General features: G+C 37.4%; 1 protein-coding gene and 1 long non-coding RNA gene across 2 annotated transcripts; one reads left to right on the forward strand and one right to left on the reverse strand.

The window, feature by feature from the left end:
• On the forward strand, positions 1 to 27,253 carry cfap58 (cilia and flagella associated protein 58). The gene is made up of 19 exons (XM_036143478.1): positions 1 to 82; positions 1,564 to 1,833; positions 2,026 to 2,174; positions 2,265 to 2,415; positions 2,508 to 2,702; positions 5,060 to 5,197; positions 5,392 to 5,551; positions 6,617 to 6,699; positions 6,883 to 7,074; positions 7,191 to 7,352; positions 7,528 to 7,674; positions 8,198 to 8,338; positions 8,408 to 8,631; positions 8,994 to 9,102; positions 9,257 to 9,361; positions 26,051 to 26,170; positions 26,328 to 26,452; positions 26,559 to 26,672; positions 26,799 to 27,253. Exons 1-18 carry the CDS (start codon positions 77 to 79, stop codon positions 26,668 to 26,670), a joined length of 2,589 nt encoding a protein of 862 aa, XP_035999371.1. The 5' UTR covers positions 1 to 76; the 3' UTR covers positions 26,671 to 26,672; positions 26,799 to 27,253.
• Positions 10,774 to 13,164, reverse strand: LOC118564612. The gene is made up of 2 exons (XR_004931979.1): positions 13,055 to 13,164; positions 10,774 to 10,970 (listed from the first exon to the last, which is right to left on the reverse strand). It is a non-coding gene; the product is annotated as an uncharacterized LOC118564612 (long non-coding RNA).
• Positions 27,254 to 27,669: the final 416 nt, after the last annotated feature.

Here is a 27,669-nt window from a genome sequence, read left to right on the forward strand (position 1 = left end):
CAACATTCCCGTGTAGAAGAAGAGGGCACTGTGCGCTATTTAGACGGAATTAATTGTAGCGTATTCAGTTGGTGTGATGGAGGTGAGTGTTGTTCGTTATAGGCTGTGCAGAAAGTCTTAAAACGCGGACTAAACCTCAGCATTTGGCCCGGAAACGTGCTGCGAAATCTGCTGTTGCGACCAACTTTTATCACTGAATGTTAAAAGTTTACAAACGAAAGTTCTTTTACTAATTTGTTCCATTACAGACACATCATCATGCGTTGTATTGGTTCAATATCCAGCTGACAGATAGATATAAAGACACGTATCGTCGCTGCGGTTCATTTTATTGGCTGCTGAGGAATGTAAGCTAGTTCTACTCCTGTCTGCTGCATGTAACTTCTGATGGGTTGTTGTGAACTAAAACTATAAACGAGCTACATTTAATATTCACTGCTTTGATGTTTTACTGAGAATGATTACTCTGGAAGGAATACGTCTAGTTCATTTCTAATTTTTTTGTCCAGTTTTATTTCTAATGCTCTGAGGCTGGGGAGACCATTGTGCGTGGTACTGTGTGGTACTTTTCCCAAAGTTCTGGCAGAAGTCTGGTTTTGATGAACTGCGCTACCTCTGCTGTACATCACACTGAATAACACATCTTTATTCATATTTTATGAGATTTACAGTCATAGATTAAAACAAATCACACCCTTCTTTAAACGTAGGGTTTTGCTTCATAGGAAATTATAAAGATTATCTTTTACCATAATGATTTTAATTAAACCTCTTTTGTACAGAGATCAATCCATCCATCCTGTGGGTCCAGAGAGAGAGAGAGAGAGAGAGAGAGAGAGAGAGAGAGAGAGAGAGAGAGAGAGAGAGAGAGAGAGAGAGAGAGACAGACAGACAGACAGACAGACAGACAGACAGACAGACAGAGAGAGATTATTCCATGTTTGTTTTGAATAATTTTCACAATACAGTCAAACTGAAGGTACACTTGCAGTCATTCATTTTTCTGTAACCCAAAGAGGCCATCTTTCTGTCAGCTGTAGTTTGACACAGTAACAAATCTACAACTGAATGGCTGAAAAATAAAGAATACGGTAAGTACAATGGGCCAATAAAGTGTGGAATACAACTTCACTGTCATTAAGAAAATGACTGTGAGCCATAATGAACTCTGGCCATGCTGGAAGGATGAGTGAACCAATATTTCTCCTGTAATGTGAGAGACTAAAGTTAGATTGTAAAATGACTCATTTTTAAGTTTTTGCTGCTAAAGGTGCTTCTGTGAGGTGTTTTTTCATACATCACTATTCTGGCTTCATCTTTGTTTTTAAATAAAGACAGGATGGAATCTGTTCTATGTTTTTAAACACTTATGATTGGAATTAAATCAAATTTAAATAATCGGATAAAGAGCAGATCATTTATGTCATGTCCTGATATGTAAAACATAAACTGATACATCATACATGACTGTATCATGGGAGTAGTGCCCTGCTAAAGCTCATTCCTCCACCTAAACACTGTTTGCTGTATTTACTGTATGCTTCCCTGCGGCTGTATTTCTAGGAGACCGAACTAGTGGGAGAGGACAGTTTTGAGTCCTTGGAGGAGTTCCAGGCTGTCTTCAGTGAGCTGGCCAGTGATAAGGGTTTGGACAGGATTCGGATGGAGTATGAAAAACTCGTCCATGCTTTGAAGAAGTCACGGGATAATGAAAGGAGGCTGATGTCGAAATGCAGAGAACTGAACGCAGAGATTGTTTCTACATCAACGAAGGTGACAGCTGCCCTGAAACTGTCTCAGGAAGATGAGACAACAATAACGTCCCTCAAAAGGGTGAGACCAGATTATCGCATGTTTGTTTTAGCTGATTAAATCTTCCTTACTTAGTTGTTCAACTGGTATTAATCTGCTTTAAACTTTTATGTTTATGTTAGTTAAAGTTCCTGTATCTGGAAGTTTTTGATTTTTTACATTTAGGAAGTCAACAAATTTTGTTGTGAAAAAGGAATTTTTGGAATGATTTAGGAATTGGATAAAGCTTGGAAAATGGTTGATGCAGCCCATGATAAAGAGAGGAAGGACGTGGAGACCATCAAGAATTTAAAGGACGATATTTCCAAGATTACGAAGGCATCTGAGCAACAAACTGGACAACAGCTGGAGCAAGAACAGATGTAAGCTAGTTGTCCTGCTTTATTTCCTTTGTCGTGGTTTACTGTAAATGCACTAAGTTAAGTGCATAACTCCAACTGTAATGTTTTAAGAGATTTAATTAAAGTGATTGAGGAGATGACCAAGGAAAGGGACCAGCTGATGACAACCATGGAGGATCTAAGGGAGAAACTAGATAAGGCAACTGCAACTCAGCTAGAGACGGAGAGTCAGAAAGAGGCTGCTGTACAGAACATCTCTAAGGTAAATCTTGGATACATCTTCAATAAAGTAAATGAATATAACTGTGAATGGAGCTCTGATGGTAATGTGCTCCTTTGCATTTCTACCTCTAGCTTCAGCAGGAGCTTCAGGTGCAACAGAACGAGATCTCCAGAGAGATGAGACAGAAGGAGAAACTTGAAAAGGAGATTCAGCAGCTGCACTCTGACATGGAGGCCAAGATGGCCGAAATCAAAACTCTGAACGTACATGGACAGAAGGCCAAAGAGGAGCAGCACAGACTGGAGCAGCAGCTCAAAGATCTAAAAGTAAGCAAGGGAACGGTATAGTGTTTTATATTATGATGATATAAATATATGCTATCCAAGGTCTCATTTATATATATATATTTTTTAAGTGAAAGATCAATAATGTGATTTTAGTCCCTATGTTTGTCATGGTGCGGTTTTGGCCTGGCTGTTTCCCGGTTATTTTCCAGCACCTCCTCCTCTCACACAGCCCAGCAATCAGTCAGAACTCACTCCACCTGCCAGCCTCTCTACTAAAGCCTCCCTCAGTCTTCTCTTCCCCGTGGATCGTTATCAGTCTCCACACACACAGACATACCACGTCTGTCAGCCAAGAACTCTCTCTGTGTTCTCTGTGCTACTGGATTTCCTGCTACCTCAGTGCTCCAAGTAAGCTCTCTGCTTTGCTGCTGGATTTACTGCAGCCTCCGTGTCTCAAGAACCCTCTCTGTTGTGCTGCTGGATCAATTGCAGTCCCTGCGTTCTATGGACTCTCTCTCTCTGCTGCTCTCCTGGTCGTTCTGCAGCCCCCACGTCCAAAGAACTCTCCCCAGACCCAGCTCTGATTCTACCCTGATGCTCTCCTGCCAGCCTTGGGTTCTGACCCAAGGCTCACTCTCGGTCCTCCAGCTTCCTCCCATCAGCCTGCTCCTGCACTCATCAGCTCCAGTCCATAACAGACTGGTATTCACTAGAGTGTGTGTGTGTGTGTGTGTGTGTGTGTGTGTGTGTGTGTGTGTGTGTGTGTGTGTGTGTGCTCATCTAGACAAATCATGACAATGTCAGAACATGAGCAAAGTAAAGCTTCTGAAGTTAGCACACAGCTATTAGAATGTCTCTCTTTAGCTGAAAATTTGTTTTAAATTATTAAATTTTCTGTTTAAGCTTTTCCTAGTTATTGTAGAATCCCCCATACAAAAGTATAGATACACATATTGTTATTTGAACCGTAGTATCAGTAATGTAGTATACGCATTTAAATAAATCATATGAAAATCTACATTGTACTTTAAAGTGTATTTTCACAGCACCATTTGTACAAAGGTATTTCAAAGCCTTGTACAAAAGGGGAATGAATACAAAAAGTTCTACATGTTATGTGATAAACTATAAAAAGCTAATTGAATATGAAGTAAATGCATTAGAAGTGACATAAACTGATGAATTGATAAAATTAGGTTATCTTAATGGATGAATTAAACAATATATTCAGTTATGATTTAAAGGAGGCAACATTTTCTGCATTTGATAAATTTGGTTCTAAAGCAAAGGAGCATAGAAAGTTGATGCTGATTACCCTAATTTTGTCCTGGTCCTGGGGGCACTGAGAGAACAGGTCTCTGATGATCTGAGAGGTTCGGACGGGTCATACCTGACATCTCTATATGTTTATGCATTTAAGACTGTTTAGTTCCTTTTTATATAGACCTATAACTTCAGTTTCCAAAGGAAAAAGTGATTTAAGGACTGCTGGGATGTGATCCATCTTCCTGGTGTTGGGGAGAGATCTGGCAGCATTAGCACAACAGGCAGAAAATCTAACTTATTGAAAATAAAGTTTTTCTGTGTCCTGTTTGGCTCGTAACACTTTGGTCTGAGGCCATGGTGACAGTTCAGTATTCTCTGAACCTTTTAGGGTAATTTTGTTTAGTTATGTACATGTCACTTACCTTTTCTGTTTGGGGGATCAAATACTATTACTTCTGTCTTTTCTGCATTAAGAAGGAGAACATCTTGCCCACTTATTGATGTTACTGACACTCTTATTCAGAGGTTTTCTTGTAGTGACACACAAATGTAAAATTCTCTGTCATTGTATGTATGGTGAAGGGTGTTATAAAACTGTTGAATGAGCTTATAAAATATAGATATTAAAGTGTCACAAACTGAGCCTTGATGAACCCTACATGTGATTTTTGATTTCCCAGATTTACAATTGCTGAATCTTACAAAGCTGAACTAATTTAGCCCAGTAACGAAGAATCCTCTCCACTTTTTCCAGTCTTTGGATCAGTATGTTATGCTCTGTAAAATGTACTTTCCGAAGTTCAGTCTTAGAGCTGGGATATAGTTGAAAATCTAAGTGGGAAAGACCGAAGAAGTGTCTCATTTTCCTTATCAATGACCATAACCAACATGTTACGTTGGATATCTTCCCCCATATACCTCTTACTGAGGTGTCCTCAGTAGACTTTGGTGACTGCTGTATAAGAGTATAAGACTGAACTCTTGTCAGTTCTGTCTCATCACTTTGGGTTCTTTAGCAGTGGTCAGTGAACATTACACAAGAGCTTTATTGTTAAACCAAGGTATATTTAGGAACATTTATTACAAATCTGTCCAAACCTAAACCATAAGTCCATCTCTTCCCATCTTAGATATTGCACGAGCGTTCTACCAAAGAACTGGAGCAGATTCAGGTGAAGAGCACCAAACTTCAGCAGGAATGTGACCATCTGTTATCATCCAAGGAGCACCTCTCTGTGGAGAATCATCAGAAGGCTAATGAACTTAAGGTATTCACTTTATGCCTCTCTTAATCTCACTATTCCTTCTTTAATTACACATATGTGTGTCCCGCAAGTCTTGGAAAGAAATAGAAGCCTGATTGGTGTCAATTACCTGGCGATCCACCATAACCATTTCACAAGCTCCTTTGATAAAATCCTCTCCTTTTTCCCTTTCCTGTCATTCTTTATACATCAACCAGATAAGAGAGGAGGAGTTGAGTCAGATGCGCCAGGAGGTTGCCAAACAAACTAAGATGAGGGAAGCCATCCAGAAAAAGTTCCACCAAATGGAGGACCAGAAAGCTGAAATAGACGTACAGAGGGAGACACTGAAAGCTCAGATCGCTGCTCTTGAAAAAGGTTTGAGCGATTTTTCTCCTTTAGAAATGAGCTGATGAAACTTGAGCTGTATACTTTATTTACTGATCCATCAACTGAGCAGGAATGAAATATTCCCAGAAAATTTTAACGTTTGCTGAATTGCACCTAGACTATACTACAAACACCTGCTGTTGAAGTATAGTTTGCAGATGAGAAACAATTAGACAATCTAATTACTGTTCTAATTTGGCTTTAGGGGATGACTTCTGTTGGCTGCATGCGATGCTTTTGAGGGGTTTGTGCCGGTGGAGCCAGATTTTTGACTGGGTGGCCGTGCTGCTACTGGATGGGTCTATTTATGAAAACCTCATGTTACTGTGCATTTTCTTGTCAACTCATGACGTGATATCACTTGTTTCATCTGTGTGAATGCAAGTTTAGAAGTTACGAGTACAAGTAATACAGTACAAGTTCAAATTTATGAGTATGTATCTCAAAATTTACGAGTACAGATGTGCAATCCTTGAAGAAGCTGTTTTACACTCCTTACCAGTGAGTGGTGGTAATGCCATTGAATGTTTATTTTATTTTTTTTACCAACCACCATTAAACAAGAAGAAGAGAAAGGAGACAAAGAAAACAGCACTTGCATTCTCACAGATGAAACATCTGTTGTCACATATCATTACTGCCAACAGCTGGTAGGGTGTGTAATAGCTTCATCATAGGTTGCAGATTTGTACTTGTAAATTTGGGATTTGTACTTTTATTCTTTGCAAAACTGTAACTTGTATTCTCATAGATGAAACATCTGATGTCACATGTATATGTATGAGTTGACAACCAAGAACACATAAAAATCTTAAATGTATTCACGTTTATTGACTTGTATTTACAGTTTTAGAGACCTACACCTACGTTTATATTGACAGTTATCTTACCCCATAGTTTACCCCATAGAAGGTTTATCGCTACAAAAGCAGAAGTAAAAGCTGCTAATATCAACGTTATTTTTTATTTATTGATACTTTTTGACACTGATGAATATCATGCGGCTTTCTTTTTCTTTTTTTCTTTTTCTTAATCTCAATATTCTCTATTCAGATCTTGAAAGTTACCGGAAGCAAGAGGAAGTTGATAAAAAAACCAAGGAGGAGCTGATCCGAGAAAGGGACATTTTACATAAGGTAGCTAATACGTTTAACTCAGATACTTTTCATTTAATGGCACATTGTATTTACAGACATACTATTAAGAGCAATCAACCATTCTGCTTAGTCTGGTGATAAAGCTGAAATACCTAACATACAGCACATTAAGTTGTGCTCTTGTCTCTGTGTATGGCACCTACTTGTTTTCTTTATCAACAGAACATGACCAAAGCTGTGCAGTCTGCTGAGAAGCAACAGAACCTTATGAAACTCTTGGAACAGGACAAGAGAACTTTGGAGCATGAGATCTCTGGGTACCACCAGGAGGCCCAAAAGCAGCGCAAGATTATCCAGCAGCTGGAAAAGGAACGGGACCGGTACATCAACGAAAGCAGCAGCCTTATGCAAAAGGCAGGTTATGCAGATCGGCCTATCAGTTTAATATGATATAGCAATTAATATCACAGCATTTTTTTTCAACAAGATCACCTTGACCTTAAGAGTTGTCTTGGTTTTACTTTTTACAGGTGAAACAAAAAATCACTGTTGTTGAAGACAAAGAAATGGAGATATTTGACTGGAGGAAGAAAGCCACTGAGTCAGAGTGTAAACTCAAACAGCAGGAGAACCTGCTGGAATCTATCCTAACAGAGAGGAATCTTTACAGCAAAAACCTGATTGAGTGTCAGGTGAGAACCAAGAGCTGAGCAAGTCTGCAGATGTGGGCTAAATACGGCTGGTGCTCTCTGAGCTCAGACCTGTTTTTATGTTTTCACATTTTGTCTGTTTTTATTCCGCTTTTTACTTCTGTCTGCACCCTACCTTCCTTTAAGTCACCCACTTTGTTCCCTTGATTGCCTTTAGGAGGAGATGGCAGAAATGAAGAGGAAAATAAAGACTATGAACAACCAAGTTGCCAGGCTTAAAGATGAGATCATTGGCAGTGAGCAGGCGCTGCTGAGAGATCAGCAGGAGCAAAAGCTTTTAGAGAAGGATAATGAGGCCCTCAAGGTACTGTTTCAAAGCAGCTCCACCTGGGGGATGTGGATAGAACAATAAACCTGATTTGTCAGGTTTCACACTGTTGCAACTTTGTGTCAAAGGTTAGGAAAAGCTGACAAAACCCTACACTCCCTACCTGGACCAAAAATGTAACAGAAGGCTATTAAAAATTAAGGTTGTTGCAGTTTGAACACCTCCAATAAGACTTCCAACAAGATGTTATAGCTTTAATAGGACTTACAATATTATATTTATGCATTCCCACTGAACGCTTCACATTTTGTCATGTGACAATCACAAACATGGGACAGTTTACAGATGTTTAGTTATTAAAAAAAATTAAAACCAGGTATTATTTTCCCTCTATGTTGGTCTGTCATATATAGATGTTTGTGGTTGTAACAAGACAAAATATGAAAAAGTCCAAGAATTGTGAACACTTGTGAAAGGCGATGTAGATGGACATCTGGATGATAATCACTTTTTACGCTCACATTGTTTGTTTTACTCACCTGAATGTCTCCTTTCTTAGGGGGAGCTACAGTCAATTAAACTGCAGCTAGAAGAAACAAAGCAACTTGTTGACAGCCAGAGAACCGAACAGCAAAAACTGCAAATGATACTAAACACCATGGAGGATGAACAAAGCCAAGTGCAGAAGCAGCTAGAGCAGGTACAGCAGATTATCAACAAAGACAGACAAAGTTGCATACTGCTGTCTAAATCTGTGCTGTAATTTAAGGTAAAAAGGGAGCGGGACGGCCTCGGCAGACAGCTGCTGCAGCGTAATAATGAACGTGCTCTGCTGTTCGAGAAGATCAGGCTCCAGCAGTCGATCCTCAGCAAGGGCGACTTCCACTACAACCAGAGGCTCGAGGACATATACCTGCTCAGACTGGAGATCAGGAGGCTCAGACGCAAGAAGAGCATCCTGGACAGCACTCTACCAAACACAGAGGAGCTGAGGTAAACCAAAACGCCATGTTGTTCCATCAGAGGCAGGAAAGTAGTGACAGAGGAGGAGAGCAGGAACAGAAAAGCAAAGATGAGGAAAGGATAAAGTGATCCACATACAGCAGGACGTACGACTGGAGAGGCAGATTCAGTGAGATGCAGCAGGGTGTGATGAGAAACAGAGTATTAGGTAAGAACAACCTCACTTAAATGTAGAGAGCGAATGTCAGAGGAAATTTAGATTTAGGACAAAAAACATTTCAGCCCAGAAGCACTGTTGAATTTAAAACATATGATTTAAAAGTGAAATAGCCATATTTGCTGGTGTTCTGTAAGTGGTTGATTCTGTCCTCCACATAATGCCTTTCCTTCAGGACAGAGCTGTTCCACCTACAGAACGAGCTCCTCAGAGAGAAAACCAGGAATAGTGTCCTGGAAGACCAGCTGAAGCCCATAAATATTCATAGATGGAGGCGACTTGAGGTGAGTGTTTTGTCTGAGCATCTTAGGCTGCAGTTAGTATGTTTCTCACCTGTCCACCTTAATTGGATAGGGACACTCTTCTGTCCTGTTTCAAGTAATTAAAAGAGCAAATGCTCAGAACCTGGTTGGTTTACAGATGATTGTTCTTTTACAGGGCAGTGACCCCGGCAAATACCAGCTCATCCAGAAGATTCAGACCTTGCAGAAGCGACTGATTGTTAAGACCCAAGAGCTCGAGGAACAGGAACTGCTGCTGCAGGTAAACAGTTGATACTTCATTATGTAGTCAAGATTCTGCCAAAAGGGAACCTGTGCAGTAAATACATTATATAAGCTTTTTTATTTAATTCACACGCACATAAACTACTCTCCACATACATTGTGAACATTTTACACTTGCATATTCAGTATCACAAGGCCCAAATGTAACAGGCGCATGATTGCATGCTCCTTCTGTGTGCTCGTAGCTTGCTTTCCAAGCACCTGTAGCCTCTCTCCCACTCGTGTGTGTGTGTGTGTGTGTGTGTGTGTGTGTGTGTGTGTGTGTGTGTGTGTGTGTGTGTGTGTGTGTGTGTGTGTGTGTGTGTGTGTGGACCTGTTTCTGCTCATTTGTGGGAACTTTTGTCAGTTTGAGGGTGGTACCCACTAGAAAAAGTAAACCGCCTGGGATTGGCTACTTTTCAGTAAATCTCACCTCTTCAGATTGTACAGTTTTCTTCATGTATGCCTGATGGACTTGAAGTGCACAATGTAGTGTCAACACACACACACACACACACACACACACACACAGGGACCTTGGAACATGAAATATCATCTTTAATGTAAACATTTATTACATTTGGAAAATTTAAAACTTGTCAGGTTTTTGGATCAACAACCACCAGATGGCACTGTTAGGTATTTTTAGGAAAAACCAAGATACATCAATAAACTACATTATATTTGATTTTTCTGTTTAAAAAGGTGTTTTTGTGATCTTTTCTGTCGTCATCTTTTGTTGTTAGAGCAATTGATCTAAAGAAGCTCAACAAGCTGATAAAGAAGGCAAGCTCTGTTGTGGGAGCCCTCTAGAACCTCTGGAGATAATTGTGCAAAGAAGGGTTATTCATAAAAATAAAAAATCCTGGATTCAGACATCGTCTTCAGACTGCAACAACACCAGAGTGTTTTCAGTCACAGACTTCTTTAGATTTCATGTAATACAGATCGCTACAGAAGATCTTTCCTGCCTACAGGCATCAGAATCTACAACAGTGGTTTGAAGAAACCTGCAGAATAGGAGCTACAACATTTAACTTTGCTTTTGGGTTAACAAAATATTTTTAAATTTTAATTTAATTAAGTACCTGTTTACCTTGTTATTGCTAACCATCAATACTAGACTCTCCTTTCCGGTTGTATGCAAGCCATTTTATTGAACAGTCTTATGGCAAAAACAAACATACATTCAAGCCAACATGTACAAACAAATAAACTAAAACAATACATATTCATCAATACGTATGCATGAACATGCAGTTTTACTTGTTTGGAAAACTTGACTGCAGTTTTCAAAACAAAATTCAAAACTGTCAATCTCCAAACAGCCTGGATATGGCACTAACAAATAGCCCGTTTCCATTCGCAGTAATTTAAGGTCAATGTTTACCTTCTTTTGAAATGTTCTCGTTTTAATGCAGGTATTCGATTTTTCACGTAGAATTTAATGGCTTGCCATGTCCTGTTTTTGAGGGCCACTGGCGAGGCTTCAATGCAATTCATACACTTCGCTTTCCCAGGAACAGTTCCAGAATCGATGCAGTCCTTGAGGGTTTTTTCCACTGCCTGGACTTCTTGGTTCCACTTTTGTCTCCTTTGTGATGGCCCTGAAAAATGATTAGAGCCACTTAAGTTGTCTGAAATTAAAAAATAATTCCATCTTTATGGCAGGGCAAGTTGTAAAGCTATCACAAAAACATTTGTTCACCACAGCAGCACACTGCAGTAAAATTATTCAATGGAGGGGTTTTTACTAGTGAAGCTGACAACTATTCATGAATGAAGACAAGTTTCCCCAGCTATTCTAAAAGCATCAGCAAGTACAGAAGTCATTGTGTAAAGTACATCATAAGAAGAAATGATAGGGGTCAAGGGGATGTTAAAAAAAACTACAAAATCGCTCAATATATATGATGTTTCCAAAGGATTTAACCAAAAAGAAGGTTTTGAGTGATTTGATGGTGGGTGAGTGATGGTGGGGGAGAAGAAATTAAAACATATGTTTGAGAGTATAAAGTCGAAAGAAAAAATAAGCTATCCTGTGAAGAGACATCCTCTGGTCCTCACCAGGGGTCCGTTCTTCACGCGTTGCTTAAAATATCCGAGATCAAATGAGACATCCAAGATGATTTCATCCGGCTAATTGGGTTCTTCCAACACACCTGTTGTTTAAGATTAGTATGGCTGGATTGAGTTATCTGAGACAACTGCGCGTTCATGCGTTTGTTTAAAAGGGGAAATGTGTCGATTGTAGAAACAATGATCAGCAGCGCTGCTATTGGCTGTTTAGCAAAGAACGCCCATAGTTTTTCTCCCAAGCAGAACACAAGCTTTTAATGGAAGGTTATGCTGAATTTGAGTCATTAATTAAAACACCTAAAAATCTGTTAAAGCCAGGAGAGAGGGCTGGTAAAAAGCAGCAGACAAATTAAATGCGTAAATACTGTCCATGTTAGATGTTTTAAATAATTTCATATTTACTTTGTTCTTTTATATCAGAGCCTCGACGGGACCACTAGAACATGGGGGCAAGTAAAAGTGAAATACAAGAATATTCTACAAAATGGTAGCCTTTAATTATACTGTATTTTAAAAAGCCACTTGCTACGGCAACAGATCCAAATTTCAGTGTCATTCCTTAGACACTGGAAGTAAAGGACGCGTGCAAACCGGGAATTTTAACAAAAAATTCTTCATCTATAATTTTTTTTTTCTTTTCTTTTCCAAGTCATCCACAGTTTACACGGTAAAACTGTATTGCTCCGTGTCTAGACAATCCATCCATAGTTTTTTCTGATACAATATAAGGCTCGACAGGAAGCAAGCCTTTCAAAGTAAAACTAAACTTCACAATAAAATGGCCTGAACAAATCTTCTTACTGAATATGATAAAAATAAAAAGTAAACCATCATACAAATAACTTAAATATTTTAGATTTATGGCTCCAACACCACTTTTTCCTCTTTAAAAGCCACTGTTAAATGATGCGTTTGTCTGTTTATAACAGCCACCAAGAAAAATCTCTCTACAATAACACTGTCGCGCTGCGCTAAAGGATCCTGTCTATTGCGCAATACGCGATTAATTCGAAAAGCTCTAAAATTATTCTTGCACCTTCCGCAACAGGTTGCAGTTGTAAAAATGGACATGGCTATGACAGACTTCCCTATCTCCTCCGCTTATACAGCCATGATCTAATGTTGTCTACATGAAATAAGCCTGTTAGCGAGCAGGTTTAAGCTGGCGCACATGTTGCTATGACAGCAAGTCCAGGATGAGTTTTGAAGAACCAAACGATCCAAGATCATGTCAAATCGTCAACAATCAAATCCAGATAACTGAGTTAGCCACTTATGAAGAACGGACCCCCGGCTGATAATTAAAGAAAACTCAGATTAACACCAAAAAGTGTTGTGAACTGTTCATTCATTTCCCAATTGTTTAGTTCAATAACAACTGGGGTAAATATTGGAAATAGGTTTACACCTGTTAATGTGAAGTATTTAATGAATAGTGACAGTTAATGCTTGTAAAATAAGTAAAAGTTTCCATGTTTTCAAGCCTGGCTTATAGGAGACAAAGTTATTTTAACATTGTACCTTATGGGTGTTATTTTTTTATGATAACAATTACAAGTCAATTTTTCATTTTAAAGATAGTCTTTCTGGAAACATTTTGTAGAGAAATTACCTTTAGTTATGTTAGAGTTGCCAAGGACTTCAATTGCCGTCGGTACCTCGTCATCTGATGTCTCTGTTAAATCAAACAAAACTTAGTATACATGCAAGTTTAAGAAAATCATCAGCCGCCTCATTAATAAAGCTTGCGTATGCACAAAATGGAGCCTAAAACTTGTGTACGCAACTGTCTATGCAAAGTGTATGATTTATAAAACAGAAACTTGATGTGAAAATTTGCAGTTCCTCACATCAACTCTGAACCATATGTATGCAAAATTTGGAGACAGGGAATTGCCGATGTGATGTTAAAATAATGAGCTGCAGCCAAGCGACCTGATAATTCCTCTCAGATGTTAAATTTATCTCGATTTTAATCATAGATCCACTCTATGCATTCTAAACTGTGGTGTGATATATGCTGGTGAGCCATAACTATACATGAGGACCTGTCACAAACAACAAAATAAGAAAAATAAGCCCACTTAAAACTTAAGTCGAAGTCTGCACAATATAATTTTTTTTATCACCTTTAACTAAAAAAAATCATACAAATATTTTGTGGATAAAGCTGGGTGATGTATGCATTGGCACTGATGGAAGACTATAACAATGGAAAGAATTATGAGGCAACATGTGTTCAGGCATCACAAAGATTTCTGGATCCATATGGCTTATAAGCTAATTTAGACTCCCATAGAGCATTCCTCTTGGATCTATGTGCTTAAGAGGAATTGTTGTCGACTCTCCACCTCACCCACCAAAACATCTATGTCTGTCTCGGCAAAATTTTAGTTTTTTTCGCTCCTTTCTTAGTGGTTGCCATTAAATAACATTGATCGGCTGGCTCATTTAAATATACCTAAACATGAGGAAGGACCTGGTGTACAAACATTGAAGTACAGCTGGAATCTATAAAGTGAAACTGCCTTTCCATATGGATATACACGCACTTTTATTCCTTTTTAAATGAGACCCTTTCTTCAGAGTAAACTGAAAACCCATATAGATTATATCTAAATGATAAAAGACCAAAAGAGCATGCCTGAAGAAGAGTAATAATAACAACAGACAGTGGCATCTAAAGCTCTAATATTTATCAGAAATCTACAATCTAATTAAATAATTATTCTTACCTTTGGCTGAAGGCAGATCTTTGTTCTGTTCAACATTGGGTGTGCATCTCCTTCTCACCCCAAACTGACCTAAATAAAGCAGGTATATTAGATAAAACAGTATTCAACAGTAAGCAGTCAGTATGTTTGCTCTAAAACAAGCATTTTGAATGACTAGTTTAATAGTTGACCTACTTGCAAAGTTCTTAATAGCACTTAATTAGAGGCAGCTGACATTGTAATCATCTAATTTTCACCATCAATATTTAGTTTGGCCCCGTTAGCAACAGTTTTTTTAAAACATTCTTTTATAGATGAAATATTTCAATCATTAGGTTTTCAAGATCCCTAGATTTGTGTAAAACAAAATATCAAAAAAAGAAATCCTTTAATGGAAACTACGGTAATTAGGTAAGAAAAAACCCCTCTCCTTAATATGATGATTTTTCAGGGGATGTTATGACCTCCATGTTCAGTTAAAGCATTTTTCATATATCCACATCTCGGGTAGTGCTGGATGTGACGTTGGTCAATTCAAGTGACCAAAATTTAATTTCCAACTGTTTTTCGCCTCATAAATTCAATGCATTTCTCCTGTAACACTAACTAATCATTATACATCAGAGGTGTCAAGTAACGAAGTACAAATACTTCGTTACTTGACGTATAGGTATCTATACTTCATTACTTATTTTTCTTCCTACTTCTTACTTCTACTCATTACATTTTCACACAAGTATCTGTACTTTCTATTCCTTACATTTTTAAAACAAACGTTACTCGTTATTCTTGGCTTCAGTTTAAAATTTATAAATATTTATTTCACGTAATGTGCGCCATCCGATGGAGATCATTGGCGCCATCCACACCTAGTGAGAACTAGTGTAATTGGATGAGTCATATAACGCAAACACTCATTGGTTAGCTATTCTATAGCTATTCTCTGTCTGTCTGTCTGTCTGTCTGTCTGTCTACCCACACAAACTACATAGAATGTTTTTGCACCAAAGGACCTTAGGTATTTGATGGAACTCACTCTGGCAGTTCTGCAGGCTTGAATACTATTATTGGAATTGAATTCCAATAATTTTTGAGAGAGAACATGCTCCTTGAGTGACTTTATCTTTGACTAATGGGTTAATGATTATGTTGTGTCTTGGGCCACATGTAGAACTAATCAGTGTTTAAATTAAGCTTTCAATTCATATAGTGGCATTTTTTTAAAGGTTACTTTATACTTTTATACTTTAAGTAGTTTTTGGAGCACATTTTCACTTTTACTTGAGTAAAGAGGTCAAGTTGATACTTCAACTTTTACCAGAGTGTTTTTAAACTGCAGTATCTATACTTCTACTTAAGTAACAAATGTGTGTACTTTTGACACCACTGTTATACATTACATAAGGGCTTTATCTCTGAATATTTTTTTAATGATCTGCTGTATCATCTTAACAGTTGTAGCAGCAATCACTAATTTATCAAAGACAACCTATGTTTTAGTCCATTTTCTTCAATGTTGAGATTTTCTTTTACATTGTTTTTAAATAAAGTCTCACAGGATGAGGTGCAGAGTTATAAAAATTACACTTGCACTAGAAAAACAGCGATTTATGGAAACACAGACTCTCTGCAGCATTGTCTAATTCGAACATAAAGAGATTTGATTTATTTTTTTGTTCAAAACTGTCATGGAAATACAGCTACAGTTACATCCATACCTGGTGATCCACAAGATGACGTTGCATCCCTCTCAGTTGAGTCCCCCTCACCTTCAGTGTCTGTTTTACAGAGAAAATGTCTGTGCACAGTGAATCAAAGTAACATCCATTATATTAAACTATTAAGTGGCTACGGTCACTTTAAGCAAAACTTAAAAGGCCAAAGGAAGAGGAGTAATGATGGAGCTAGTATTAAGCCACAAATGATGAAATATATATGCTGCCAACAAAAAGCGCTATTCCTTGTGTTATTTAAGTGAGCAATTTTCAATGGGAAATTATGTGGTAAATTGCCCAAAGGTTACAACAAGCAAAACAACAAAAATGTAAAAATAAAAAAAAACTAAGAGCTAGATTATATAATATGAAAAAATGCTCACTGGGCAACTTGTTCCTACAGGTGTCAATTTCTGACACTCAAAGCCTGTATAAAGAGCTTGTTGATCTCATCCAGATTTCTTCCTTTGAAGTTGGAGAGCTTTCCTCTTTCCACCGCCAGCAACACTTTACTGATTTTTTTTGCCAGCTGTAACGTCCCTTCAGGCAATCTATAGTACTGACGATGGACTCTAATGCAATGGCCGAGGAAGTCAGCCAGGTCGTCCATTTCATTGTCCTTTAGGTTAAGAACCATTGACATGGTGGCCATGTGCTTCCTGAGTTTGGTTGAGGACAATGCTCCTGGATGTTTTGCTCCACAGCTTTGAGCCATCTCACGAATAATGTCCGATCCTCTGAACTGATTGAGAGTCTATGGTCTCCCGAGCATGGAGGGATTTTCATCCAACACATTGGTGATGTTGGACAAGCAACTCCATCGATAACACCATAGCAGGAGTGAGGAGAATAGGAACCTTTCGGCCCCGTTTGCCCTTTATCTCAATTCGCTGAAAGTGCTTACACAGCTTCTTAAGTTCTGTCAAAGCAAGCTCCACATCTGGATGGGTGACATAGGTATCTCTCAAGGTAAAGACATTCAGAGGCATCTTGGATAATTCTCCCTCTCTTCTCCGGTTGAATATTATCACCTCACAAAGTGTGAACTTGGCAAGTTCAGCCCAGTTCTTCTTTACTACTTCTTCTTTCAGGCTCCTCTGGCACTCCAACCTTTTTGTATCAAGATACTGGTGCATTTTTCTGACATCATCAGCAAAGGGAATAAGCTGAGGTGCATTCCATTTAGCCTCATTCAAATTTCTAAGGGCATGGGATGAGATACACTCGCTCCATCTGGTCCCACAGATCTGTTTGAAAACTTGCACATTCTGAATGGTATTCTGATCGCCTGAGATCATAGCTTCACATTCAAGAATACTGGCCACCTTTTGGAGGTTGTGATCCAACTTGAGTGCTAAAGATGGTGTTTTAAAGACTTTTGTTGTCTCATCCAAGCCAGCCACCTTCTTAACGGCATCTATGACGTGAGTGAAGTTAGCTGGCACAAAGAAATCTGACAGCTTCTTCAACTTGCCATCTTTCTGTCCTTGCAGGACAACTCGTGCAGTCTCACGCATCTTCTGTCGGATGTACTTATGTCTTGTAACATCTTGACCATGTTTATTGAACAAATGTTCTCCTAATTTCAAGATGCATTTCTCATTGCGGACAACCACTGTTATGTCATCATGGTGCATGTCAAGTACTAGTTTGCAAAACTGTGCATTGACCCTGTCAGGTACTGGCTCTGCATATCTACAGAGGGCTTGAACTTGAGATGTTCCTGGCTTAAGTCCATTGACTTTTTGACTGAGGTAACACCTCTGCATATGCCTCCACAAGGATTTCCGTTTGAGATAACCCTCACAGTTGATGCAATGCAAGTAATCATCAGCTTTTGCAGATTTAATGGATTGTTGACGGGGTATGACCATTCCTTTTCCCTCTTTATTCAGAAACAAAGGAAACCGTGCCCATAATAATAAAGTGATTAAAGACAACTGCCCCCATCGCTCTTTAGAGCCTTTGGGGCCATTTCAATGCACTTCTGGTTTATCACTATGTTTTGCTTCTAGATGGCGTGACATTTTGCTGTAAGGTTTACTACAAAATACACAATAATACTTTTTTTTTGCAAACCCTACGGCCATCTTCCTTCTTCCTGAGGGTCATGACTGTCACATCAGATGATGAAGGTTCTCCATGGTCTTTTGTAGCCAAGGAACTAGAAGTGGTCCTTCTCTTAAGTGGTTGGACGTCCAGAGATGATTTTGAGGTTCTTTTCTTCTTCATCTTGAGCTGTTTAACATCAACTGAACTGTCACTGTCTTTTAGATTGTCACTCTCAGATTCAACAGATTCAGGAACATACTCTTCCTCACTGATCTCAGAGCTAGATGGGGACTCTTCTGTGTATCTAAGCATTCTTTTGTTGATCTAAAAGGATTAAAAGAAAGAATACTTGAATATTATCTCAAATATATAACCAAATCAGAAGAATCTAAAAATGTACTACTAGTATTAAAAAAGTAGATTAAAAAAATAAGCTCCCAATACTAGTATGATTTTTTTTTTTTTTAGTGCTTACAACTCAAATGTTTTTTAAACTTTTTTTTTTTTTTGCATCACCTATCTTTGTTTTCAAACATCCATAAAAACAAAAATAGACTAAACTGGAAATTAAGGAATGTTTTACAGCAATATGTCGGATAAAGACACTGCTGTTTTCCATACCATAAAAACATGGTGTGTAAAATTACCTTGACTTTTGTATCTCCATGCTCAACTTAACTCAAAAAAGCTCAGGTTATTCACATTATACACTTTTTTTTTATCTCTTCAGCAAGGGGTCGAAACTAGATGACATTATTTAAAAAAAATTAATTCCTTCACATTTTTAGGAACTACTCTGTTTTTTTTCCCCAGTTTCAGCCAATCTCTGGATTTAATTCAGAGGTGCATACCCTGAAGCATAACATTAGGAAATTGGGGCGTACATGGCACACTACGCATCTAGAAGAGTCATAGCTAACCTGGAAGAACTGTCTGCTTTTGTACAAAAAGACTCATAGGCCGTGGGCCAGAATCTGTAAGACGTCTCCTTAAGAAGTTTCGTATGAACTGTCAGGGGGCAACTTTCTTTCACCAGGATCAGTTGCTACAGCCCCTCCTCATTTGCATAATGAGGCAGAAATGCATACAGAAATGTAAAAAGGACAGGCAGAAATGTAAAAACGACAGGCAGGAATAAATAGCATCACAGAAATATATAGGGTAAAAAAATAAAACAAAAGAATAAAACAGACAAAAATATTATAACATGCACATAAATAAATACTTAAAAAAAGTAATTAATAAATAAAGTTGAAGATTATAACGGACAATAAATAAATAAGGTAATTATTACAAAGGTGAATAAATAAATAAGCTAATTAAAAGAGATTTAAACATTTATGTCTCACTGTATAATTTAATTACTACCTACATTTATTAATTTGGTGGCAATTAATTGTATGCTTATTTATTTATTGAGCATTTATTTATTTCTGTATTTATTTTTAGATATGGAAGACTTGGTCCTCCATACAGGGATGCTTGCTTGAGATTTGACAGAAATCCAAACTTCCTCTCTGTTTGATGGCGAAAGATAAATGAAGACTTCTTGTTGTGTTTTAAATATGTTCTTTGATATCATTTGTTACACAAATCTTGAAAGCTGTACAGTGTAATAGAGGTCATTCACCATATAAACCTGTTGATTTAATTTTAAGTTGGTAAGGTTAAGGTAATGTCATCAATTAACCATGCCAACGTGATGATCTGCTGCCCACGATCAAGCACATCAGATTTAGTGCAGATATGATGATGTATCAGGGAGCTGTTAGGTTTAGCAATGTCCATTTTCAATTCCATTAAAATACAAAAAATTCACTAGTGGAACAATTTTCTGTAAAGTTTGGAGTCCTTAAAAAAAAAAAAAAAAAAAAAAAAAAAAAAAAATCACCAAATAGCCAATTAATTGGGGAGAAAAGGAGAACAAAAAACGTTTCAATTACAATAGGCCTTTGCAGTGCTTTCTTTGCTCGGGCCTAATTAAGATATTAATGTTAAAAATATTGTGATGAGCTAGGCTACCTGTTTCACCCGCATTAATGCCCACCGAAAATGAACCATTTAAGTTAAATGTATATGTATGACCGGTCAAATGAATTGTGTTTTGAAGTTACCATATTATAAAAATTATAGTAATACATAAAATGATATATGCATATTGTAAAATTCGTAGAGTAAATTGTACTAACTTTCAGTGTTTTAGGTATTTTCCGTGACCACTCGGAAGTGTGACATAATTTGCGGATATCTTGCATAGTGTGATTTAACAGCGAGTAGATAAGTTCAGGTTCAAGCTGGTTCAATGCATTGCGATCAATTATTCAAATCGGCCTGAAACACCACTGGGGTTTCATTATTCCACTTCTTGGAGGATAAAACACTTCAACAGGCTTGAATAGATAAGCTCCGACAAAGAAAACTCCATCCAAACTCGTGAGTCTTGTGCAGAGACCACTTTGAAAAGGTCACCTTCAAGTACAATCCCTCATTATTGCAGTCAGTTGGCTACACAGTAAAGGGGCGGGAGCTTTTGTCAGTAACTGTCCCAACTGTTTTTATTGTTAATAGAAAGGCAGATGAAGAGAAGGATGACCTCACAGGGAATGGGACGAAGAAAAGAGGATACCCTAATCACAAATGTGCTTGTGTCATGCAGATATGACTATAGGTGAACAGAAATAAATATAGCATAAATATTGTAATATTTTAATAAGTGAGTGTCCGGAGGTGCAACTCTCATTACTATTGCACCGTGTTCAAAGTCCTGTAATATTCACAGCATTTTTTAAATAAAGTTATTCTGACCCATGATGCACCATAAAGAAGAGAAGACAAAAGATGGCTACAAGATAAGATTGTTTGACATCTTTTGATCATGATTACTGTTAGGTTTCTCCTTCCATGTGCCTATTTTTACGCTATAGGTGATGATTACCATAATGTATAATACCTCATGTTCTTAAAGTTAATAATACTATGAAATTAGGGAGTTCTCACTGTTTGTGAGAAAAGTTTAACTGAGTCATCATGGCATGCTAGAATTTTAAGCTAGCTCATGTGGATGTCATTCTTTAACGCAATGCGTGACTTTCATTACCGCATAATCTGAGGCCTGTTGCAGTAGTGAGAAATAAGAGTACGGTGATGCAATAATAAATGGATAAATTAATAGGTTATTTAAACTGTAATGTTTGTTATTATTAACTTTCAAAAATGTTTAGGCTAAATCTTTAAGCTAAAACAGGCAGAGGATTTATAACAATCCGGACGTTCTAGAGGAGTATAGAAGAAAGGAAAAGGTAGTGTCTCTCTCTGTGTCTCTCTTTCTCCCTCTTTTTCCCTTTGTCTCGGCTCTCCTTCTATTCTTTTTCACGCTCACACTGTACAAATACAATATGGAGTATGCTGAAGACTTTGCTGTATCACAGATGTTCCTATTGATATCTTATTTTAACAGGTATCAGAAGCGCAAGGAAAAAGGTTTGTTAAAGGCAGCTGCAGATTTGACACCCAGGCAACTGAAGAAACAGCGAAAAAATTAAGATTCTATGAATCTTCATTCTATGATTCTATGAAAAATGAAAATTCTAACTGATATAATAAAAAGAAACAAACAGTTCAACACATACTAAATGAAACCCTCCCTCAGATGACAGTGTGAACGAAATCAACCGTCAGCCTCAACCACAACCTTGTAAAAGGATCGCCCAACCAAAGAACATAAACTCTAATCAGCCGTCTGCAACATCAACAACAAAGCGGAAAAAAACAACCAAATTAAGAGAAAAACTAAGGAAGGCACAACAAATTCTCAGTGACAAAAAAAGGAACTATATTGTCTGGAAAAAAAACTTAAACGAATGGAGGAACACAGGTCCACAGTTCTACTTACAAGTCGAGCCAATCAGAGGAGAGAGAACCGCAAGAAGCAGTGTGAGAGAAGCCAAAGAAGAAAGATGAGTGACAATGTCAGACTGTTCCTAAACAGAGATGATGTGTCCACATTAATAAATGGTACAGCTGGGGAAGTCAGGAAGGGTGGACAAATTTACAGGAAGAGGTTCATCTCAGACACCATGGGAAATCTCCACAAGAGATTTCTTAAAGAGACCCCAGGCCTCAATGTGTCCCGCTCCCAGTTTTGTAAGCTGAAGCCCTTCTGGATAGTGAGACCAAAGATCACAGACAGAGAAACAAGTGCCTGCAAAATTCATGAGAATTTTTCAAGTAAAGTTAAAAAAATGCACCATCTTGTAATGATACATACATTATCTGTTACTGATGTAGTGGCTTCATCTGACTGTGAATCAGAAACCATTGATTGCATGTATGGTAGATGTGAAGCCTGCAAAGATCTTACTTTCCCTGTCAATGTGGATCCAACAACAAAAAAACAACATATCTTGGACTGAGTGGACAACAAGGTCAAGACCAGTAACAAATAAACTGGATGATGGCGGTACCACTGAGACTGACATCAAAACCACAACCCTTGAGAAGAAAGTAGCTAGTACTGAAAAACTTGTAGAGCTAACAAAGTCGGAACTGCCCCGGATCTCTACTCATTTGTACAACATTTGGCACCAGTTCACTCATCTTAAGCAACTGAAAGAAAATTTGACCCAGCATGATGTTGTAGTCCATGCTGATTACAGTGAAAACTACACCTGCAAATGGAGCAAGGAAATAAAAGACACTCACTTTGGTGGATCCCACCAGCAAGTCACACTCCATACAGGGGTGTTATACTACGCTCGTGGTCAAGCCGAATCCTTTGCTACTGTGTCTGCCAGTTTACAGCACGATGCTGTTGCTACATGGGCACATTTGAAACCAGTTGTACATAAAATCTAATTACCCCCATGGCAAAAAATATCCATTTCCTTTCCGATGGACCAACATCTCAATATCGTAATAAGGTAGCATTCTACCTTACGTCCACACTGCCTTTTATGAAAGGGTTTAAGACTGACGTGGAACTTACTCTGAATCCAATACTCAAGTATTGGATTCAGATTGTCAACATGTAATGTGGAGGTAATGATCATGTAATAATCAAATTGTCTTTGAAAAACGCAGTTGATAAAGGTTTTTTTGCTTCATTAATCCAGATTGGCAGTGGTCAGTATGAAATTATTCCTGAACCACTACCTACCTCTTCATCCACAAGACACTTCTGTGTGGTGTCAGAAAGTATAAAAAGAAAGTCCAATGAATTATTAGCTACAATGGCATATTAAGGCAGTTGTAGATAGAAACAAAGGATGGAAAAAATTTCCAACAAAAAAATCTTAAATTTTGTAGAATATACAAGTACATTTCTAACTTGTGAAACTCAAAGTTCCACATTTGTTTCTCAAAAAATTCTGATTTTAATCTCAAAATTTCATGAGTTTTTGTAGTAAATTTCTGACTTTTTGAACTCAAAACTCAGAAAGGAATTAAAAAAAAAATTTAATAAAAATAGAAAATTGGCTCTACTTCTGAAATGTGATTTTTTTTTTTTTTTTTTTTTTTTTTTTTTTTTTTTTTTTTTTTTTTTTGTGGACTAGCATTGTTTCCTGTTTGAGTGGGGTTTTGTATTCTTATTTTTCACACAGTGTTGTATCACTAGAAATTTGGTAGCACAAATTTGACAAAAATACATTAATTCAGTCATTTCCCTGTTGTGTTTCCTGTTATTTTGAAGTTCGATATCTTTTTTTCTCTGTGCCTTTCTACTGATGACTTATCATCTTCCTTTGCCTTGTTTGCTTTTGCATTTACCCTAAATCAAACTCATATTGTTTCCCATTGTTTTTTGTGAATTTGTTTTGCTTCAAACAAATTCACAAATATGCACAATTTTAAACAGTGCATTTAAAAAGCGCTATTTTAATGTTGCCCATTTATTTTAAATGATTACTTCTGTTTGTGCTATTTCTGAGCCACTGCCTACCTGTTAATCAGCAAGACATTTCCGATTCACTTCCGAGTCCTTATACCTGTTACTATAAGCACTGTGACGCACATATGGGACTTTTTTTTTCTGTTCAGTTTGTGTATGTCGACTTAATAAAGTTAAATAAAATTTGCAAATGTATGTTTTACTAGGGTAGTTTATTGTTTGTGTAGTTAAATATTAACATACTTATGAAGGGTTCACTACTGAAACATTGTTATTCATTACCGACATGTTTTTTCATTACCGCTGTTAACTTTATGAGGATTTATTTAGATTAGTTATATGAATTACTTTTATATTTTAATCCCTTGATGAAATGTGCCAGACCCTTTATACTATGGTTATATTGTTTTTTTTTTTCAATATAATGATTTGATACAAAATCACAATCAAAATTGACTTTGAAATTTGCATCACTGTTACGGTGATGAAATTATTTTTTGCAGTAAAATAAAACATTTTGTTAAAAATGCCTATTTTTGTTTATCTTTCTCTCTGTGCACACTGAAGTCCTTAGTGTCCAAAAAAAAAAAAATGGTTTAGTGGTTTCAAATTGATTCATTGAAATTGTTACGGTAATAAATTTCTTTCCTCAAAATTAGAATAAAATGTTTAAAAATACCTAAAAAAGATGTGCATATAGATTATAATTTTACAGTGAAAAGTAAAATTAGGATTTATTTTATAAAGAGTGAGTGTTTTTGTGTGTACATAATGTTTTTTCATTTTTGTTACGAGTTGGACCCTGTTCGTGGGAATCACCCATATGAACATACTATAAACAAAACAGACAGATTTAGACAATCTTGCAATATTAGAGTGAGCAGAGTGCAAAGGATACAGGAGTAAATTATTATTACCATTATTGTTATGTACATGTTGGAGGCGGAGGTGACCCATGGGTGCACATCATTTAATTGTACATTTCTGGAGAAAAGGGAATAGGTCAAACACTATTTCCATTATTGGAGAAGTGGAGGTGGTGGAGGAGTACCTCAGTGTTCACCTAACAGATCAGCCATCTACACGAAGGGACAGAGCAGACTGTATTTCTTGAGGAAGTTTAGGTCCTTCAGTGTTTGGGGCAAGATGTTTAAAATCTTCTATAAGTCTGTTGTGGAAAGTATGATCTAGTCTGCTATCATCTCTTGGGGTGGCAGCATCAGAGGCAGTGACTTAAAAATGCTCAACATGCTTATAAAGAAGGCTGGCTTCTCCAGGAGATCCTTCCTGCCCACAGCTAACAGCATCTACAACAACTTTTTGAAGGAACCTGTATTATACATTAAAACATCATATAAATACCATTGTAGGATTTATTTAGTATTTATGAATTAAATTGAAGAAAAGCATTTCTGCAGCAAGAAGCTTTCACCTCCACGTTTTACCATGGTAATTGTGTGTTCAGGTGGATGTGCAATGTTTTTTAGCCACGCATGTTTGTGATGGATGGTTGTACTGGAACTGTAATTTCCCTCTGTAATTATTAAAGAATTTCTGATTTTGATATTGTGTTCCCTGTAGGCCAAAATGTTTTGCCATCAAAACACCGTGTTCTACATGTTTATTTTTAAATCATTTAACGGTATATCATATTGTTACTTGGATTATTCTGCATCACGTGACATGTTGACTCCTACATGCCTTGTGACAAACTGCACCTGCAAACAATACAGGACAGTCATGTATTTACAAGTTTGAATAAAGTATTCCGGGATGTTCAAGACCTGGGGTGTTGTTTTAGAACCTTGCTGTGTTTCTTGGTCTTCATGGTGCTGATTGTTCACTGATCATCAAAACAGCACAGCTGGATATATACTGAGATTAATAAGAACTCCATTTACTAATTAGGTGGCCTCTGACAGAACTAGTCCCACTTGCTATAGTAATAAAAATCGACTTAAGTGCATTAAGTACAAATGCATGTCCCCTTTGAGATTTTAAATTTCTGAAAATAATTTCAAAACCACATCTCATTTTCATCCTACTTACGTTGTGTACCACTTTGTGTTGCACACAGCTTAATCCACCAAAGTGTGTACTTATAAATTGTGAACACTTGGAAAGGTTCAATGAATACTGGGTATGATTACTGAACTCTGCTCCATGGTATGAAGGCCATTCTTTCTTCCAATTTATAGTTTTGGAAACCTTTTTCTGTCATTTCAATTTGTCTCACATAGGAAAAGGAGAAGCTGTATGTAGAACTAAAGCAGATCCTGGCCCGGAGGCCTGGTCCTGAGGCAGTCGAACAGCTTCAGCAGTGCCGCTGGACCATCAGAGACCGCACCAAAAAGCTACAGGTGGTTTATCCTCCTCCTGTAAAATCAAATATTTTCATTTTTGTTCACGTTTTTCTAAATGTTCATACTGCTGTTTCTTTATGTCTAATAAGGTCCCGTTATGACCCTACAGAACCTGTCTCTGTTTAATGGAAAAAAAATGTTAATGTGTCCACAGGCACTTATGGCAGAGCTGAGGATGCTGGACTCAAAGATGAATGAGTACAAAAGTGAGAATCAGAGACTGAGCAGTGAACTGACAAATATAAAGAAAAAGTATCTCAGTCAGAAAAGGCTTCATAGGTAAGATCTGTCTTAGTTTCCCTGCATAGCCACATTCCTCAGCTGATTACAGTCAGTGATGTTCGGTGTTGTTTGCTCTCTGATGAGTCTCTGTGTGTATCATAAGTGAGCAGAGAAGCCGGACCACAGTAGAGGAACAGGAAGGTTTGCCACAACTGAGGAGCACACCTCACTGCAGCGGAGGAGGCTTCAGGATTCACAACCCGGTCAAACTCTGATGGTACCTGAAGTCACCTTGTGTTTGAAGAATTTTCAGTTAGTGTTAAACTCTAAAATCATGCTTTGAAACAACATGCTTTGAAAGAAATCTCACTATGGATGTGCTTTTCCTTTTCTCACTTTTTAGGTCAGCTCATCTGACATGTCAGCTGAGATTTAAAACTGTATTTGATAAACATGACTGAGTACACAAAGGTTACGTGGCCTTGATGTTTCAGATGAGAATAAACAGCCAGTTAATTATGGTCTTTAAAGATGAGAAACCTTCAAGCTTTGCAAGTTAAATCTAAGTTTAAGCATTTGTATTATTGGTCATTATGCTGACTCAGCTGCAAGCTTGTCTTTCTGGGCTGGGTGTACACACACCAGCCCCTGTATTAGGGACACCCACCGGCATTGTTAGGCATTGCATCATGAAATACTGGGAGCTTGGACCAGTCCAGAAATGGTTGACTTTTCATATGACAACAGGCTGGATTACAATTATGGAATATTAAAATAACACAAGACATACGTGAGGTTGAATAAATCGTAATGTTAAAATATGCACTGATTTTATTTTTAAATCATTTAACTGTATATCATATTCACTGCAAAAAGGGAACTAAAAGTAAGTAAAACTTTCTTGAAATTAGTGTATTTTTCCTTGATTTGAGCAGCTATTTGCCAACAGAATCAGTATTTTTACCCCTAAAATAAGATAATTAGATATCCTGCACTTGAAATAAGACGATGGAGATGAATTGTTCTTATTTTAAGTCCAAAAATCTTATTCCATTGGCAGATAGTCTTATTTAGCTGCTCAATTCAAGGAAAAATACACTCATTTTAAGAAGATTTTACTCACTTTTAGTTCCTTTTTTGCAGTGTTGTTACTTGGATTATTCTGCATCACGTGACATAGGTCATGCACACTTCCACCTAAATAGATTTTTTTGTAATGTCGCTCAATAGTTAAAATTTATTTTGACTCCTCCTACATTGTACTCTCAATTGAC

The sequence above is a fragment of the Fundulus heteroclitus genome, chromosome 11 (assembly GCF_011125445.2).
Source record: "Fundulus heteroclitus isolate FHET01 chromosome 11, MU-UCD_Fhet_4.1, whole genome shotgun sequence".
Classification (NCBI taxonomy): domain Eukaryota; kingdom Metazoa; phylum Chordata; class Actinopteri; order Cyprinodontiformes; family Fundulidae; genus Fundulus; species Fundulus heteroclitus.

Excerpts from the sequence above, each read along its gene's own strand:
- cfap58 (XM_036143478.1), top strand. Across the intron at positions 9,362-26,050 it reads AACAGGAACTGCTGCTGCAG|GAAAAGGAGAAGCTGTATGT; the intron begins GTAAACAGTTGA and ends TGTCTCACATAG. Across the intron at positions 26,171-26,327 it reads ACCGCACCAAAAAGCTACAG|GCACTTATGGCAGAGCTGAG; the intron begins GTGGTTTATCCT and ends ATGTGTCCACAG.